Source organism: Kwoniella shandongensis, chromosome 3 (genome assembly GCF_008629635.2).
Source record: "Kwoniella shandongensis chromosome 3, complete sequence".
Classification (NCBI taxonomy): Eukaryota; Fungi; Basidiomycota; class Tremellomycetes; order Tremellales; family Cryptococcaceae; genus Kwoniella; species Kwoniella shandongensis.
In genome coordinates this window covers 1182328-1199629 of record NC_089289.1, presented here as the reverse complement: position 1 = coordinate 1199629, position 17302 = coordinate 1182328, and the positions used below count along the sequence as shown (strand labels likewise).

At 48.4% G+C, this 17302-nt stretch overlaps 8 protein-coding genes across 8 annotated transcripts; 5 read left to right on the top strand and 3 right to left on the bottom strand.

Annotated features, from left to right (window-relative positions):
- Positions 1-358: 358 nt before the first annotated feature.
- CI109_101819 (uncharacterized protein) lies at positions 359-963 on the top strand (the record flags this gene model as incomplete). Its single annotated transcript, XM_032002250.1, has 4 exons — positions 359-375; positions 471-522; positions 610-808; positions 896-963. The coding sequence occupies 4 exons, from the start codon at positions 359-361 to the stop codon at positions 961-963; spliced, it is 336 nt and encodes a 111-aa protein (XP_031863187.1).
- Positions 964-1081: 118 nt separating this feature from the next.
- On the top strand, positions 1082-3052 carry CI109_101818 (uncharacterized protein; the record flags this gene model as incomplete). The annotated part of the gene is made up of 7 exons (XM_032002251.2): positions 1082-1105; positions 1355-1529; positions 1633-1803; positions 1940-2158; positions 2222-2252; positions 2309-2386; positions 2443-3052. The coding sequence occupies 7 exons, from the start codon at positions 1082-1084 to the stop codon at positions 3050-3052; spliced, it is 1308 nt and encodes a 435-aa protein (XP_031863188.2).
- A 469-nt stretch (positions 3053-3521) lies between these two features.
- On the top strand, positions 3522-4800 carry CI109_101817 (uncharacterized protein; the record flags this gene model as incomplete). The annotated part of the gene is made up of 7 exons (XM_032002252.1): positions 3522-3589; positions 3763-3870; positions 3980-4073; positions 4138-4228; positions 4307-4425; positions 4505-4617; positions 4722-4800. The coding sequence occupies 7 exons, from the start codon at positions 3522-3524 to the stop codon at positions 4798-4800; spliced, it is 672 nt and encodes a 223-aa protein (XP_031863189.1).
- Positions 4801-6905: 2105 nt separating this feature from the next.
- CI109_101816 (uncharacterized protein) lies at positions 6906-7556 on the top strand (the record flags this gene model as incomplete). Its single annotated transcript, XM_032002253.1, has 3 exons — positions 6906-6995; positions 7064-7440; positions 7511-7556. 3 exons carry the CDS (start codon positions 6906-6908, stop codon positions 7554-7556), a joined length of 513 nt encoding a protein of 170 aa, XP_031863190.1.
- Positions 7557-8058: 502 nt separating this feature from the next.
- On the bottom strand, positions 8059-9900 carry CI109_101815 (uncharacterized protein; the record flags this gene model as incomplete). Its single annotated transcript, XM_032002254.1, has 2 exons — positions 8059-9537; positions 9610-9900. 2 exons carry the CDS (start codon positions 9898-9900, stop codon positions 8059-8061), a joined length of 1770 nt encoding a protein of 589 aa, XP_031863191.1.
- Positions 9901-10895: 995 nt separating this feature from the next.
- On the bottom strand, positions 10896-12048 carry CI109_101814 (uncharacterized protein; the record flags this gene model as incomplete). The annotated part of the gene is made up of 6 exons (XM_032002255.1): positions 10896-11076; positions 11230-11400; positions 11472-11529; positions 11588-11715; positions 11779-11830; positions 11922-12048. 6 exons carry the CDS (start codon positions 12046-12048, stop codon positions 10896-10898), a joined length of 717 nt encoding a protein of 238 aa, XP_031863192.1.
- Positions 12049-13415: 1367 nt separating this feature from the next.
- On the top strand, positions 13416-15246 carry CI109_101813 (uncharacterized protein; the record flags this gene model as incomplete). The annotated part of the gene is made up of 7 exons (XM_065967044.1): positions 13416-13418; positions 13489-13748; positions 14253-14424; positions 14489-14669; positions 14751-14895; positions 14966-15064; positions 15129-15246. 7 exons carry the CDS (start codon positions 13416-13418, stop codon positions 15244-15246), a joined length of 978 nt encoding a protein of 325 aa, XP_065823116.1.
- Positions 15247-15890: 644 nt separating this feature from the next.
- On the bottom strand, positions 15891-17100 carry CI109_101812 (uncharacterized protein; the record flags this gene model as incomplete). Its single annotated transcript, XM_032002257.1, has 5 exons — positions 15891-15942; positions 16012-16491; positions 16588-16684; positions 16768-16984; positions 17065-17100. 5 exons carry the CDS (start codon positions 17098-17100, stop codon positions 15891-15893), a joined length of 882 nt encoding a protein of 293 aa, XP_031863194.1.
- Between the last annotated feature and the right edge of the window lie 202 nt (positions 17101-17302).

Genomic DNA, 17302 nt, shown 5'->3' with positions numbered 1-17302 from the left:
CACCTACAACTAACCAATCTCAACGGGATCAATTCATCTAGAGAGTGATAACGAATCCCACCTCGTCGAAGCGAACATATATGCCACGTCACACGCCACTCAAAGATAAGCTCCACTCTGGCGCGTCATGTGGTCTGTGTAATGTTTTGGTTTTTGGCGGGAGGGTCGGTGTGTGCTTATCTTTAGAACCAAGTGTCAAGAGTGGAGATCATGTTGATGAAGACGGTATAAATCCGCCGCATGATACACTGTTTCTTCTTCCTCTTTCTTTTACGACCCAACAACGATAACGACAGACTCAACTAACGCATATTCACGAACGAAAACCCAAACAGAACAAAACAATACTTGAGATAACATGTCCGCGTTCAACGAGTGGGTCATTCATCCGCTTCCGCCACTTCCGCTTGCTACACCCATTCTGATTCCAGTGAGAACGAACACTCCACTGACCTGTCATCTCGTCACAGAACCGATGTTCACCCCACCGGTGTCCAGGGAGAATACGCTGGTGTTCAGAATGTGAGTCGCTAAGTAAATCCTCCTACCGTCATTCGTGTTCGGGAAGAACAATCGTTAAACTGTGTATCTCTCTATCTCTGCGGACAGGTCTCCGCTTCCAGCGGCAACAAATCTGAAGACGTCTTTGCCACGGGCGGGACTTTAGCGGGTCACACTGGTGTTCCCACAGAGAGCGGGTACGAGCACACTGTCAGTGCTAAGCCACAGGATGTGATTGAGGGGAAACCTGGCGTTATTGAGAGTACCGAGTTGGCACCCTTGGGCGACGAAAAGGTCGCGGCCGATCGTTAGTCGTTCTTCTCCCTCCAAATCAGCTGAGTAAGACACGAATGAGGATCGACACTGATCTGCTTTACCCATCTCTGATTTATAGCCGGCCTTGTTAGCCAAGCTACCTCGCTCGCCAAAGGAGCATACAACGCTGTTGTCGGTGAGAAGTAGGCCTAAGTAAGGTGATTTTGAGCTTAAGTAGCTGGTGTCTGTGTACTACAGTAGTGTTCCAAGGTGTCTTATGCATGTAGCTATAATCTTCGCGTGCAGCTGTGGTAGATTCATCCGTATGACATTGATTTGCCACAAGCTGGTAAGTATGCCCTGAATGGGAGAAACGTGGTTTTGAACCGGCAATGACGGAATGAACATGACGATACGAATTCGTTCTTGGATTCACAATTGATATCACTTGCCTCTTCTCGCTTCTTCACCCTCATTTCTTCTTGACAATCACATCTGAGCCATACTATATATCCTCTCACTTGACGACGTTCCACTTAAGTGGCTCAAGTCATCAGTACAACAAAGTCATTGTTGACTGCCAAACGACACTGTCTAGCCTGCATTTGGTGACATACCTCGCTCCTACCGGCAGAGCGCAACTTTCGTGCTATCAATCATCTTCGACTTCTTGTCAAAGCTCTCCGGGAATATCAATATCAGGATGAAGACGGCCGCCATACTACTCGCAGCTGCTTCGGTCCTCCCAACAGCTTTATCATGGGGTGCAGCAGGTGAGACTGAAATCCTGTCTCTTTGATATTTATCTCTCCGGACTGCCATCTCCTGTCTCGATTGCTGAAGGGAATGAACACTGACGTCTGTCCTATCCACCAGGCCACGAGATCGTAGCAACCATCGCTCAGATCCATCTCCATCCATCCACCAAATCGAAGCTTTGTAATATTTTACCTGCAGAGGCTAAATGTCACCTCGCTCCTATCGCTGCATGGGCAGATCAGATCAGGAATAGGTACAGGGGTACTGCACCAATGCATTATGTCAATGGTGAGTTGCAGGGTTCCATTACGCGTGCATTCATACATCGTCTCGGGGTTCCCCGAACGATATCTGCCCTCTTAAATCTTTTGCCTGAACGACAATACTTTATGTTAGAGGCACACCCGCTGATACCGTTCCACAGCCAAGGAGGACCATCCCGGAGATCATTGCGAATTTGGTGAACACGGCTGGGTAAACGAAGACGTCAACGTCGTCACTGCCATTCAGAACTTCACAAGAACCGTCATGGAGGGGAAAGCGGGTCATGATGTCGATGTGCCTCTGCGATTCTTAGTTCATTTTGTGGGAGATATCCACCAGCCTTTACATCTTGCTGGGAGAGATAAGGGAGGTAACGGGGGTGAGTCGACACATTTAGGGAAGGAGAAGAGAGACCTCGGCTGATATATCTATCTCTGCACAGCGATGTTCTCATTTGAGGGTCACCACAGGAAGTGAGTGCATACGTTGAACGCTGTCTTGTCCTGGAGATTGCTGACGTATTCAACAGCTTGCATTCTGTGTGGGACTCTGGCATAATCACGAAGAACATCCGAGAGTTGTCCAACTATACCTCTCCTCTTCCATCGTATGTGCATATCTCGTTGTTTCTGCCCACATATATTGACTGTCGCGTTCTTCCAGCAAACAAATCGAAGACGCTCTTCCTGGCGCGATCTTCGACCCATACGTCCGATGGATCGTTTGGGAAGGTATTCGACAATGGTGGCGAGATGATCTCGAAGACTGGATCTCATGTCCTCCATCTGGCGATCCCTTCCCTCACTCGTCCCACACATCGATTCCACCTTCCACCCCAGCCATTTTCAAGGATTACTTCCGAACCGCTTCCTCGCTCATCCTTGCTCTGTTACCCAACTCAATCTCAGCGTACACGGAGCTCGCCCTTCCTGTTCCCTTGAGAGAGACCGAGGGATTTGAAGACCAAGCGCTTGCTCTTACGCCTCAAGCGTTACATTCCAAGGGAGTCAACATGACTTTCCCAGCATGTCCATACACTTGGGCAAAAGAGATCCACCAAATCAACTGCGATGTTGCTTGGCCCAAGGAGTACACTGGTAGACCCGGGGAACCTCTGATCGAGCTTGATACCGATAAATATCTCGGCAAGATCAGTAGGGATAAGACGATCGAGAAGCTCTTGGCTCAAGCGGGGTTGAGATTGGCAAAGATCTTGAATGAAGCGTTGAGCGAGGAAGCTCATCTGCAGCCGGGTGTGTACAGGGGTTATTAGGTGGATATATGAGAGTTTTTACTTTGTCATTATATATGAATGCAATGCAATGAGCGCGCGGTTGTTGGTTATTGCTGGCTTCATCTATGATAACATCTCTTGTGGAGGAAGCCGTTAAGTGAGAAAGCTCAAATTTACGTAAGTTGACACTAGCGGTGATTGCAAGTCACCTCTGATACTAGATTAAATTAATTGCTGGATAGCAAGATGATATCATTCCCTTTACCTCCCGACAACATTGATTTTTTGATTTTTTGCTTCCAACCTCCTATACTAGGCATTCATCAACGCTATTGCAAGTCCCGACTTCCTCATCACTCTCGTGAAGCATACCATCGAGATATCACCCACGAACTAGTAGCCGATATCACAAGAAGCGGGCTTGATTCCGAACCGGTCACCTCTTCGCCGAATGATACGACCGCCATATACTTATCCACGATCGCGGCTATAAGCTTCCATGCTAAAGATGAACAGCCCACCTTCATCAGGACCAGAGAGTCCGTCCTTGGGCCCTGGAGGGAATCATGAGTGGAAGTGAGTTCATTCGTCCTCATCTCGCCGTGCTTTTCCTTCCTTATCCCTATATTTCCGCCCCTTCCTGCACACTAATGGCTGTAGGCTTCTCACTTTCGCCTGACTGTGTCTTTCGTCGGATTTCCTTCCCTTTCCCAGCCGCACAGAGCTGACCTGTTTATCACCACGCTCAGGTACGAGATGCGAAGAGAAGCTCAACAGATCATACCTGGATTATATCTCGGTCCATTCCAATCATCACTCAATATTCACAGATTAAGAGATATGGGCGTCACGCATATGTAAGTGGAACATGAGAGACACACCTTGCGTAGCGTTGCGTTGCGCTCTTCTTTTGAGAGAGGTAGTAGCTGTATAACGGGACGCTGATAGGTGTTGGATTGTAATCAGTCTCTGTATACGAGATCAAAAAGAAGCGAGATTGATCTTCCCGAGATTTCCGACCGAGTTCAAATATATGACAGTGGACATCAGCGATAATACAGTGAGCATAATAATCGGTTCTTAAGGAGACTCTGCGAGTGAACTGATTGGAACGGCTATTGCAGGACCAGAACCTCATTACCATCTTTCCCCGATGTAAGGAGTTTATAGAAGAGGCCATGTCGATGGGAGGGACGGTGTTAGCGCACTGCAATGGTGAGTCAACCTTCTGTGATAATCCGCTGTGCGACGACCCACGCCCACTCATACGAAAGCTGATATCTGTGTGTGCAGGCGGTATCGCCCTCTCACCTGCTATCGTCATTGGTTATCTCATGTGGAAGTTCAGCTGGACGGCGGACTACGCGCTCGGATATGTCCAAAGTAAACGATATTGCGTCAGCACCATGAGCGTGAGTCCCAGAGGCCTTGCGCTTGATCAATCCTGCTCATTGCTTGAATGTCACTGACCTGATCGTCATTGCGTTGCAGTTCCAAAACCAGTTTAAAGAGTACGAGCCGATATATATGGCACAGAAGATGGTAGAGCAAGCGGGGTATCAACCGCTGGTTGGGGGTGGGAATAAGCGACAAGCGGATGATGAGTGAGTGTGCTCGTGCTAAGGTCATGACATGAAAGATTGTCCAACGCGTCCATCGGAGATCATTTGCGACTGGAATGGTGCTGATCACTTCCTTTTCTACACAGGGATAGTGACGGAGAGGATAGAATACGAAAACAACCGATAAGATTAGCCGACCCAAGCACCGACATTGCAATGGAGTGACCAGACACGGCTTCAGAAACTGTCTGTATTAAATGACGACAAACCATACTTGTACGAGATCACCAGCATACCGATACCCTTCAAACCACGTACACCGAGACACAAACGCCTGGCGAGCATGTTCATATTACCATTGTACGATACTTTGCATTTGTCTAGGACATGATATGTATCATTGTATACTCTTTCACATCGTCCTGCTTGAATGGGATGTGAATTGGCGACATCCTATGGACTGTAACGGAGCAAAGTAGCCCCGTTGCTCACTAATAAAATTGGACTCTTCCTCCTATGTCTGGCTCATCTGAAGGAAGCGTCTTCCAGCTTGGCTTGACGGCATTGATATGCACATACACACGCCACAAGGCGTGTCGGCGAATGAAGATACTTCAAGCCCATCTATGAAACATTACGGATTAGATAAGCGGGTGCTTTGACAATCACATGGGCGGGGTTAATCACCTTGGCACCACGAGACGAAGAGTGTGATTGATCCAGCGTAGCGTATCCTTCCTCTCTAGGACGGAATTGGCTCTTTCGATAATAAAGGTACATACGGGCAGAAGCACTGACACGTGTCATTCTGTTGTGGACCTAGCTTGTAGTGTGCGCCGAGTCAATTCTCATGCACCAGGACGGCGTGATAACGCAGGCGTAACGAAGGAGACGACAGTGTTGATCAGACTCGGGCCGTCTCCGCTAACTGGCCATTTCCTGCCTCTTTACTTTCAATCAAGGTTTCAACTCTACTATCTTTCGGCTGAGCTGTCTGTTGTGGTACTTGCTTGTGGTAAGTGACTTTGGGATTGAGCTGAATCGTCTTCCGCCTCAAACATTGTGTAAGGGCCGGACAACGTGATCACGACTGGTAAGGAAGGTGTTGGGTGATGGAACAACTGTAACTGTGCCTGTCCATCCGCTGTACCTGCAATATCACTACCACCAGCTATATTGCATGGAATGCCCATCTCCGACGTTCCTCATCCGGACATGTCTCGAAACTAACACAACAATGGGGTGGTAGAACAAGACATATACACAAGCCACCAATCCAAAGCAAGTTTTTTGTTAGTAAGGTGACAACCTCTCTTTTATTACTGATTTCGTCTTGATATCGGGGAATTTGAATGATTCCAACCAGCCCTTCTCTCAGGGTCCGGGTTCCTGAGTGGGTTATATACAGTAATTCCCCTTTCGACCGGACGTCTCGGAGATTTTGGTAGGGCGGCAATTACGGTATTTATATATCTTGATATATCGAATGCGGTATAGGACCGTTTTGTATATCTTTGTACCAAACTTTACTCCTTGTTCTATATCACACACCCTACACGGTGTACGGTGTACGGTGTACACTCCCAATCCAAGGCTTAGGTTAGGTACTGTAGCTTCAGCTGAACGTAAAGTGAGAAACGTGGCGGTGGAAGATAAGGGTAACCTCGAGCGATTATAACGAAGGTGGTAACTTTGTGCCGTATTTGTAGGTTTGATCAAATGTAAAAATTCATATTATGCTTGTCCCCTCCTCTTCCCTATCAGTATCACTCGCTGTGGTTGTAAGACGAGTAGTCGATATCGGAATGCAGTCTATTGTCCTTCAGGAACTAACAAAACTCACCCTGTTGAAAGAGGCGTCGAATGGTGGAGGCGGTGGTGGTGGTGGTGGTGGTTGTAACCTAAGAACGAAGTGTGGAATGGAATGTAATCTACAACCGGAAGTGGACTCCTATGCGGACATGACAAATCCGACTAATGGGTTGAAGAGAATGAATATGGTAGTTGTATATAGTCTTAGTAATGGACATGTGTCCCCCTCTTTCTTCTCCTTTTCTCTTCCATCTATTCTTTCCTGCTATACACTCTTCCTGTCTGTCTGTTCGTCGACTAAACTACCTTTTTGATCAAACTCGTTGCGTATACCTGGTGTATCTCGCACGACTCACTTCGACTATCCGTCGCTCCACTTCGCTCACGCCTCACTTCTTCGTTCTCTTTCGTTCAAACACTTTACAAGTTGCTAGTCAACTGAACCGACTTTACTTTGAATCCCAACTCACCTTGGCCTATTTGTCTTCCTCACCAGAAACCTCACACAACCCGACACAATGTACGGACTCGGTTCTCTCGTCGCTGCGGCTTCTCTCCTTTTCCTTCTTCCAGCGAGTATGGCTGCGCCAGCTCCTGACACCATTTTCGTGAGTCCCCCACAGGCCTATCGTATGCCAACTTACTAACTCAATTCCTTTCGTTTCGTTTCCTTTAGTTGTTGAAACAATCGACATTCGCCCCACTCGGTTGTTCACACTCTTTCCACCCTACTTCTATCCTTCGTCAAGTCCCCTCTCCCGCCGCCTGTTTTTCCCGATGTTCAACCCGCGAAATCGCCGCATACTCTCAACTCCAATCGGGAGTATTGTGCGCATGCGGTACCGAAGATATGTTGGAAGGTATCGGTTCAATGACACGATGTAGGGATAATACGTGGTTCTTATTCCAAAACCAAGAATTGGAAAACCAAGACCAGCAAGATGAGGAACAAGTACTTTTACTTGTTGAAGAAGAAAAGGAGGAGAAGAAGAATACACGAACTCCTTGGTCTTTGGGTTTGATGAGTAAACAAGCTGCAAAGAAGATTTCTTGGTGAGTGCGATGCTTTGTGAAGATCATCTTGTAGAAAGACTGTCTTGGCTGACCACGTTCCTTCTGATAGGTTCGCAGCCAAGGACGAAGAATCGTCTAAAGGACGAGTGATATAATTACGCCTCTCCTCCAACTCGTACCTTCCCCTCGTCACTCTTCAACTGGCATCTCTTCGGTCGATTCGGGACACTCCCTCTGACAGCTCCATATTCAGAACCCGTCTGGTTGTCTCGCACCAATCCACTCCTACTCTCCTTCTTCTTCTATCTATTCGTCGCTTTTAGGGACATTTTCACTTTTAATTTACATATTCCGGGTTTTTTTGTATTTCAATCGTTCAATCATAATTTAGTCTAGTTAGTTTAGTCAAATACGCCCACACGGCACCACACATAAAGGAAGAGAAGCAGGAAAGACGATGTATACAAGTATAATCACAATGTGCATTGGGCATGTGCATTTAGCATGAAGTCACGAAGAGCCCAAAGGTCGTTCAAAGTACAAACATGGATACCACTATCGTACAGCTCACTCATCTATCTATCTTATCTACAGTACAACTAGATACCGGCTTTACCCTCCTTCCAGAGTGAGCGGACGAGAAAACGTTTGCGCATCCTAATCCTCCAAAGCCCACTTGATAGATCCCTTTCTCTTCTTATCGCTCCCCCAAACAATCGGCGATACTTTCCACAACAATCTCCTCCCCGTCGGTGTCGCCGGTGTCCCACTTGGCGAGTCCGCCATATTCGCCCTTCCATCATCTTCATTCTTCGATCTCGTTCTATCGGGAGTTGGAGATGTACATCGTTTAATCTTGCTTAGTCGTATACTACCCGGTGTTGTTGTTCGAGAACGTGTTTGTGTAGGGGTACTTGGTGTTTCTGGAACTCCTGGAGTATTAGGCGATCTCCCTCTACTACCTTTTGATTTGGACAAGGTAGGTGGGGGTGTTGCATTGATTTGGAGCCATGTTCGAGGTGTACTCTGCCCATCGCCACTACTCCCGGTGTTGGTATTTCTTCGAAAGATGGATCTGGGTGTGAATCCTGGTGTAGAAGTCGGAGTAGGGGTTTGTTGTTGACAAAGTGGAGACGAATACGATCGAGAAGGTGTGCACGGTGGTGTTTTGATACCGACACTGACACCGGCACCTGGGGAGGAAGAACGACCCCATGGGATTGGGGTCGTTTCTCTTGACGAAGAAGTGGTGAAGGATATCTCCTTGATGGTGGTAGGAGGCAGGAGTGGAGGAAGCAATAACTCGCTTGATGATGTCGAAGATCGATTAGATGAGGATGAAGAGGATGATTCTTCCTCATGAGCAGGTCTCATTGGGATTGACGTATCGGGATGAGCGACGATAGGGATGTTCCAATGTTTGGCCAGAGGAACGAGTCTCTCGGAGGAAGATGTGAGAGAGGTCGAGTCTTCACTATCGCTTCGATTACGATTAAGCTTCACAGCATGACGATCATGAGCCACCATATGTTCACCGGTACCAGAAACGGTACTACGATCGATACCGCTCGGTCGAAGTGCACCTCTAGGCGGCGTAAGAGGAGCTGAAGTTTGGGCGTCGTCCACTCCACCTGCAGACGATCTCCTCGCCTTCGACTTCACTCTCGTACTTCCTGGCAAAGGGACGTTCATATCCGCTCCGAAGAATGCACCTCCTCCTCTCCCTCTCCAGCCACCGACATCCCCCATAGCAGAGGGCAACAACAAGTGTCCCACTTGTGTCTCTTTCTCCTGCAATTGTTTCGAGGAAGTTGAGGAATGGATAGCGAGCCACGCTTCTCTCGATCGCCAGGGTTGGTGCGGTGGACAAGGGGTCGAGTCATCCTGCGCGAAAGAGGAGGACAAGGAAGAGGGGTCGGGTCGGAAGAAGAGCGGGGTGGAAGATGTGATGAGCTCAGAGAACGAACGAGAGCGTCGATGAGCGCCTTTCAGAGCGTGATGAAAAGTGGGTTCGAGAGTGGTCGACTTAATAGGTCTGGGTCGGGACTGGAGGGTCGTCATTGTACTGGCACTGGCACTAGTAGGGGTAGGAAGAGGCGGGATAGGACTGATGTCGAGAGGAGGCAGGAGATCATTCTGCTTACGAGAGTGATGATATCAGCAATCAGAACAAGGACGAGGAAGGTAAAGCACTGACGTATCACTCACTTTCGGTGCTGACGGCACCAATTTTCCACCATCCTCTACCGCCTGGCGTTCCTTCTTCATATCCTTCTTCGACTTGCTCCTCTTTAGCGTTAATCGTCTTTTCGTAGTAGGTTTGTTATCGCTGTTCTTCTTAGACGAAGGTGTCCCATTGATGATCAATGAGAAGTCATACGAACCAGGACTTCGAGGAAGTAAGTTACCAGGTGAATGATGATAATCTATCTCGGAGAGGGCAGAAGGTGGAGTGGAGGGTCGATCGGTGTTTTGTTGGTTGTCAGGTGACGAGATCATGGTCGTCAAGGAAAGAATGGAGGGCGGTATCCGATGTTTGGCGGTCGATAATCAAACTGAAGGGAAGTAACGGTATATGACTTAACTGATTTGATGAAAAACGAGATAGCATGAGTGAAGTTTAGTGAGCTGCGTGTCCCTTTATATACCTGCATAAGCCATCAGTGGACACGACACGACACGAAACGAGCGCAAAGTATCAGAGTCGCCTCGAAATAAAGGCGAGGGCGAGGGCGAAGGCGAAGGCGAGGCTCTCAACATTGAATTTTATTACCCCTTCATACCGGTACCTCTTCCTCTCTTTCGAGGTAAAAGCTTGAAGCATATTCAAACACGACCTTCCGGACTCTCCTCCGTCTACAGTCCCCCGTGTATCAAAGCCGAAGATTCAAGGAAGGGGTCTCGAACTTTTTCATTCTGTATGATGTTGAAACATTCCTTGGATAGAAGCGATCGGATCGGAATTACTATACAAAGGGGGGTACACGATCAATTGACGCGTGCCTGAAGTGGGGATAAAGTGACTTTTGACGCGACGACGAAACCAAGCTGTTTCATCATTGTGATCTTCACATCCGACTCCAGACTCTACCTTCCCCTCGTTCCTAGTGACTTACCAGTACCGCAGCATCGTATTTGACTTTTTGGGAGAGCATGTTTCGGATTAACCAGTGATTGACAAGGCTAAGTATACCTCCTCATTGATGATCTGCGGACAGGTAGCTCAAGAGTTCAGACCCTTTGTGGACGATTGGTAGATTCGATACGAGGCACTGTGTAATGGATGCGGTCAAATGGCGTACAGTTCAATATTGGACCTCGGTGGTAACTTGTTCCTTGGATGCTCGAATGCTCGGATGCAATAAAAGATACATCAAAAGATTGTAAATAAGGGATCAAGACTGATAAAGATGGCAAGAAACAGGACATTCTATGCAAAAATCGTCGTAAGGGTGGGAGAGGGCTAACGCGGTCCCCGCAAGTGAATGGCTCGCTTAGATCAAAGCGACCATGACACCGGCAACGACGGCCATGAGACCGTTGTTGGCGTTGATCAACTGACTGGCAGAAGAAGCAGCCTTGGTGGCGGAAGCGGCGGCAGAGGCAGCGGCGGAAGTACCGGAAGCCTTGGCGGAAGAAGCGGCAGAGGCTCCGGAGGCAGCGGCAGAAGAAGCCCTGTGCGAAAGAAAGCCGTATGATCAGTAAGTGATTCTGCAACATCGCGGCACAACGTAGGGCTTCCATGACGTCCGATTATCATTCCCACGCTGGAGAGGCTGAGATCGAGAGGGCGACGGGGAGGTGAAAAGGTAGTCGAACGTCACTCACTTGGAAGCGGCACCAGCGGAAGAAGCCATAGCAGAGGTAGAAGCAGCGGCGCTAGTGGCGGAAGCGGACATGACAGCGGCCGAAGCAGAAGACAAGGCGGAGGTCACAGCGGAAGAGCCACCGGCAACACCGGCAACAGCGGCGTTGGTGCTAGTGGCGACGGGGGTAGCGCTGTATTGAAATTATTGTTAATTCGAATACTCGGATTATGCGGGCCAAAAACCAAAACCAAAACCACTCACACAGAAGAGACGGCGCTGGAAGAAGCGGCGTTCAAACAGGCGCTGCTGGAGCCGGCCTCTGCAAGGATGGGTACGATTAGCGATGGATAGGAATACAGCTGGGACAAGTCACATACGGATGGTAACGGCTTGGTTGTAGTTGACAACACCGGTAGAGTCGGTGACCTTGAGGGTAATGGAAGTCCCGGAGGCGATGTCAACGGTCCAGGTAATAGAGTTACCGGATTGCTGTCCAAAGTCCTTACTGCGAAGGGAAGCTTCGTGTCAGAGCTGTATTCGCACTGGGAACATGGCATGGCAGACTTACAGAGCAGCAGCTGACGGCTGGCCACCGGGGATGGCAGCAAGGAAGTAAGGAGCTAACAGAGATATATCGTTAGTTGTTTGTCTCTTTGTTGGTAGAGTTTGGGGATGTATTGTGCAACAGGACGCGACGCGCGAAAGACTCACCAGAGCCACCAGTCCAAGAAAGGAGAGCGGGTTGACACTGGATCAAAGCAGCGGGAGTCTGGACGGTCAACTGGGCAAGAGCCGAACCGGCGAGAGCGACGAGGGTGATGATGGATCGAGAGAACATCTTTGTTTGTCTGATTGTTTAAACGATTGGTGGATGTTTCGTAAAGAGTGTTTGTTCGTGGAGGGACTGTTTGTAAAGTTTCGTTCGTGGACGTAAGATGAGTGAGGGACGTGGAAAAGATGGACGTTAAAGGAAAGAAAGAGAAGGGATCAGCGTTTTGAAGAAAGGAAGAGGGGAAATGAAGTGGTGTTGGGGCAAACTCACTTATATATACGTATAACTTGTGATATGATATGATCGTTACTAAGGTTTTTTTTCGTTTTTCTTTTTCGTTTTCTATTTCGTCACAATAAGAGAGGGAGAGGTCCGTGTGTGTGTCTCTGTGTGTGTGTGTATGGTGGATTGAAAATAAAAAGAAAACACGGCAACGGTGTGGATGAATGACGGTGATTTTATAATTCCAGGGTAAAAAAATCAAAGCAAAGCAAAAGTCAGTAACCTTGCTTGCGGCCTGCGTGAGAACAATCCAATCAATGGCCAGTCATGATCGACAGCCTGGCCTAGCTCAAGTGCTCCCAGTTGTGGTTTCGGTCTGAGATCGTGCTTTCGATCGGAGAGGGAGGCAGGTCTACCCTGGATTAGGATTCGCTTCATTCCTGTACAATGGTGGTGTTTGTTTGCGTTGGTTAGTCGACAGCACGAGGCGGGGGAAATGTGTCAGTCTGACCGCTGGATCGATCAATCTGGAACCAGTTCCGTCTACCTGATGCGCTAGCCAGGTACTCTCACTATAGCACCGATCCCATAGAGATCAGCCCTTGAACTGAATAATAATTATAATTCAAATTCCAGTCAGTTTGTTACCTACGCAAGCCTGTCTGTCCGTCGCGACACGTCACGTCGCGTTGATCAAAGCTCAGAGGAATGATCAGGCACCACCATACGATCGGAGTACAACCGTTCCGTCATCGTTGAGAGAAAAAAAAAACAACCTCGGCGAGAATTCCTGGAATCTCAGGTAAGTCACCGCTTGAGCCTACTGCTGCGCTCTGGTTCCGTCGCTTCCTTTCCAGTTGTCACGCTTGTTTGCTTGTTTGCTTAACGACATATGCCGGGACTTGAAGCGCAGTTTTATGAGAAATTCAAGAATCCGAATACGAAATCTGGGTTTCCAACGATCATAACAATCGAGACAAGAATAGCAGCCAGTTTCGGATTAAATGTAATAAATCGCCGAGTCAGATAATTGACCGCTTTACCTCCCCTACTCCTCCACGACGGGATCAAAATGTTTCAAAACGTGACCTCACTCGCGGTCTTCACCAACATTATTGAATCATTCGAGCAACTTTTATGAACAGCTAGACTCTTTCCTCCTATACTTGCTCTGCTCACCAACAGGACACGAGCGAAAATAACCAAAAACAATGGTGAGCCTACATTGTGCTCGCAAGCTACTGATCATGCTGGTGGCCATGCTAAGTATTGTTTGTGGAGCAGGACTTCTCATCTGCCAACGTCCCCATCTCTCGAGACACCTGGGCACCTCGTTCGCCTTCCCCCGAACGAGCTGCATACGCTGCCGACCCATATGCTGAACGACCTCCTCCTCCTCCTCGAGGCGACGACCTAGATGCACCAGCTCCTAGAGCGCCTGGATCCGCCAACGGTGCAGGGAATGGAAGTAACGATGGATACAGGGATGACAGAGACAGTTACAGAGGTGGAAGGGATGAATATCGAGGTGATAGGGACAGAGGGTGAGTCAAGGTCTTCCTTTCTGTAAATTCTTTACGAGATATGGACAGAAAGGAATCAAAGAAAGGAGGATCTCTTTCCAGAAAGGAATGCGAAGGGAGCTCGGTGCAATGGCTATCTTGTCAAAAGAGGAAAGGGGAAGAGGGGTGGTGGGGTGGTTCACTTGAAAGCTACCTTCCTTTGTCGGCTCGAGTTCGAGCTTTGTTCAAGGCTCCTTTGTCCAGAATGTGACGCTGACCCATCCATAATCTATATATTCCTGCTCTTCAACCATTCCTCTCAACATCGTCTCCTTACCGTCGTCATAACTTAAATTAATCACATCGGCCGAAACCGACTCAATAACTGGATATCAATACTGCAATGACGAACCAAACGTACGACTATCCAATGCGATCTCCCACTCGCTACCGTGACCGTCGCACACCATCTCCGGAATGTTATCGCGAACACGACTACTACATACCTTCCTCGGAACAATACCGTGATGGTTATCGCGACCGCAGAGACGCTTACCCTCCTGCTCCTCCTCGTCGACCCCCACATGCACCTCCTGCGGCCGAGAACAACGTTCTTGGTGTGTTTGGCTTGTCCATCCGTACTGCCGAGAGGGACCTTGAGGAAGAGTTCATGAGGTACGGTGACGTCGAGAGGGTCGTCATCGTGTACGACAAAACCGTGAGTTGCACATCTCGGACTCCATACTTTATGAGCAACAACTGATGAAATACACCTGTGACAGACCGACCGTTCTCGAGGTTTCGGTTTCATCACCATGCGAACCATCGAAGATGCCAAGCGATGTATCGAGAAGCTCAACGGTCTCAACCTCCACGGACGTAACATCCGTGTTGACTTTTCTGCAACTCAGAAACCTCATGCCCCTACACCTGGAGAGTACCGAGGCGTCAAGAGACCTATCAGTGAAGTTCCCCGCTCTCACATTCCCAAGTATCCAAGAGAACAAGAAGCTTACGAATTCGTGCCTTCAACTTATATTGCAGACGACGATCGATACGGTGGTCGAGGTGGTGGTGGTGGTGGTCGATACGACGATCGACGAGGTGGAGGCTACGAAGGTAGAGGCCGAGGATACGACGATCGAAGGGGTGGTGATAGGTACGATGACCGAGACCGTTACCGTGACAGGTGAGTCGTGTCTCCATGTGAACTCACTGGGGTATTGTCGCTCACTCGGTTTTTCGTTTCGCTCATGTAGGGACGATGGAAGGAGTTTCCGTCGACGAGACGATGATGACCCGTACGGCGGTCGATCGAGGCGAGAAGAGCCTGACAGGGAGAGGCGAAGATCCGTCAGGTAAGTCGCTATCCATCTCGGACGCATCGATTGCATGAGCTCATATGACATATGACCATACTAGTCCCCGACGAAGCAGGTACTCTGGCTCCCCAGACCGTCGACCTCCTCCTCGTGATTACGATGCTCCCCCTCCTGCTGCTGCTGCTCCCCCTCCCGCTCCGGAACCCTCGAGGTACTAAAGTGTCCGTCTGCCCGTTGCCATGCAATGTGCAAGGAGTCAAGGAACCACGTGCTGTACAGATGTCAAAAGCGAGAGAAGTATGATAACCGAACATCGCAAGTAAAGAACCAAACCAAACAAAACAACTACATATATGATTATTTCCCTTCCTTATCTCAAGAATGCAAGAATGAAAACAAGCAGAGAGTAACGTGCATAGCAAGAAGATTAATGCGCAAGATTGCATGACCATCCACATCATCCATATCATCATCAGAGTCAGCTGCAATACACTTCAGCAACTGCTCCTTCGTTTGTATCAGTCGGAATGTTGTGCGAAGAGGTGAAGAATGAAGGCAAGGTTGTAGGAAGACAAAGGAAGGCCAATTGGGGGAAGACCAGGAATAGAATTGTAAGAGACTGCAACAGAGGAGTTCGCCAACAGCAAGGGAACGTGAAAACAAGCAAGGGGCGCGGAGCAATCATTAAGCGTACTGTACTGACCCGGAAGTAAGTCATGTATTTAGATGTGCTATGCAGATATGGTCCAGTCGTGGTACACTTTCGCACCCACAATCGGTGTGCGAGATTAGATGATACATGCCTGTGTGTGAGGTGGTCGTACATGAAAGGAGTAAGAAATGTGCAGAGCAGACAGATGGTCTAGAAGTAGACTTTTCGTTTTCTGGCTGTGTATTTCGAGTCGGTAGGAACACTGTGAGGATAGTTTCAGGACTATAGTTAGCAAGAGCATATTGGGAGCGAGATTTGAGTTGGTACTGACCCTTCTTTCCCTCTTGCTCTGTACAAATCCTTTTTCTTCATAATCCATTCTTTTGCGTTAATATCCTTCTTCCCCTTCTTCCCCTTCTTGCCCGTCGTACTAGAATCCTTTCTTCTCTTCCTCTCATTCCTAATTTCCTCTCTTCTCTTCTCCATACCATAACTGTTCTCCTGATCCATCTCCATCTCTTCGCCATCCAAAGCTCTTGGTACTTCCTGATTACCTACCATCAGACAGAGATACATCTTCCTCGCCTTTTTGGAATTCGGATAATCGACAACGAGACCACCTCCAAAACCTGCTCGTTGGGCAGCGGTGGTGATCATCTGCACTTGATCGTCTGAAGAAGGATAGAATTGGAATACGGCTCGAGAAGGGTTCCGAAGACATGAGTGAAGGGTGGTGAAGAATCGAGCGAGTCGTTGTGGTGGAGAATGAGAGTTGGAATCGGCATTCAAGAGCCATTGGATGACGGAAATGCTATGGACGACGAACAGATTTGATCAGCAAGCGCCTGGAACTAGTGATCTTGACCAGGAGCGTGGAGTGTAGGGTGATAAGAGCGCTGTGACTTACCTGATCGCACCGTCGAATGTACCGGGTCTGAAGCCAAACCCTTGTCCGATATCTTGCAAGAACAAATCACCCTCTACCTCTCGTTCCAAGGCGACCTCTAAATGACCATGACAGAACATTAGCATCCTACATGTCTCCCTCATCTTGATGTCTTTTACCTGGAAATGAGATCACACTCACCCAGCATACTAGGAGCGATATCGCATCCTACCCAAACATGACCCTCCTCATCCAACAGCTCTCCACTGAGACCCGACCCACATCCTATATCCAAAACGAACGCAGTTTCATCTTCCGGTAACGCTAAGAGCTGTAATGCTCTTTGGGTCATTTGCGATTGGATGGATTTGATTCGTGTGTTGGCGGTATATTTGTGAGCTTCGGTATCGCCGTAAAACTACGACAAAAAAAACGTCAAGCGGACAAGGGGTTAGTCAAGACAAGAAGTCAACGAACAGCAAGAATGGGATGACTTACGATCTCGGGAGGGGAGATCTCTTCAGGTCGTGACATCTTGGATGACTATTTGCTTGTTCGAGTACTGTCCTATATGTATCTCAGACGAAGTCAGATTCAAGTGATAAGCAGAGTGCAACAGTGATTCAACGTTTGACATTCACTGCTATCGTTGCCGCCCAAAAATGAAATTGCTTCGCAAAAATAAAACCGACAAAAACCACGTGGTTGCGACATCACTCGTCCCTCAGAGGAAGTC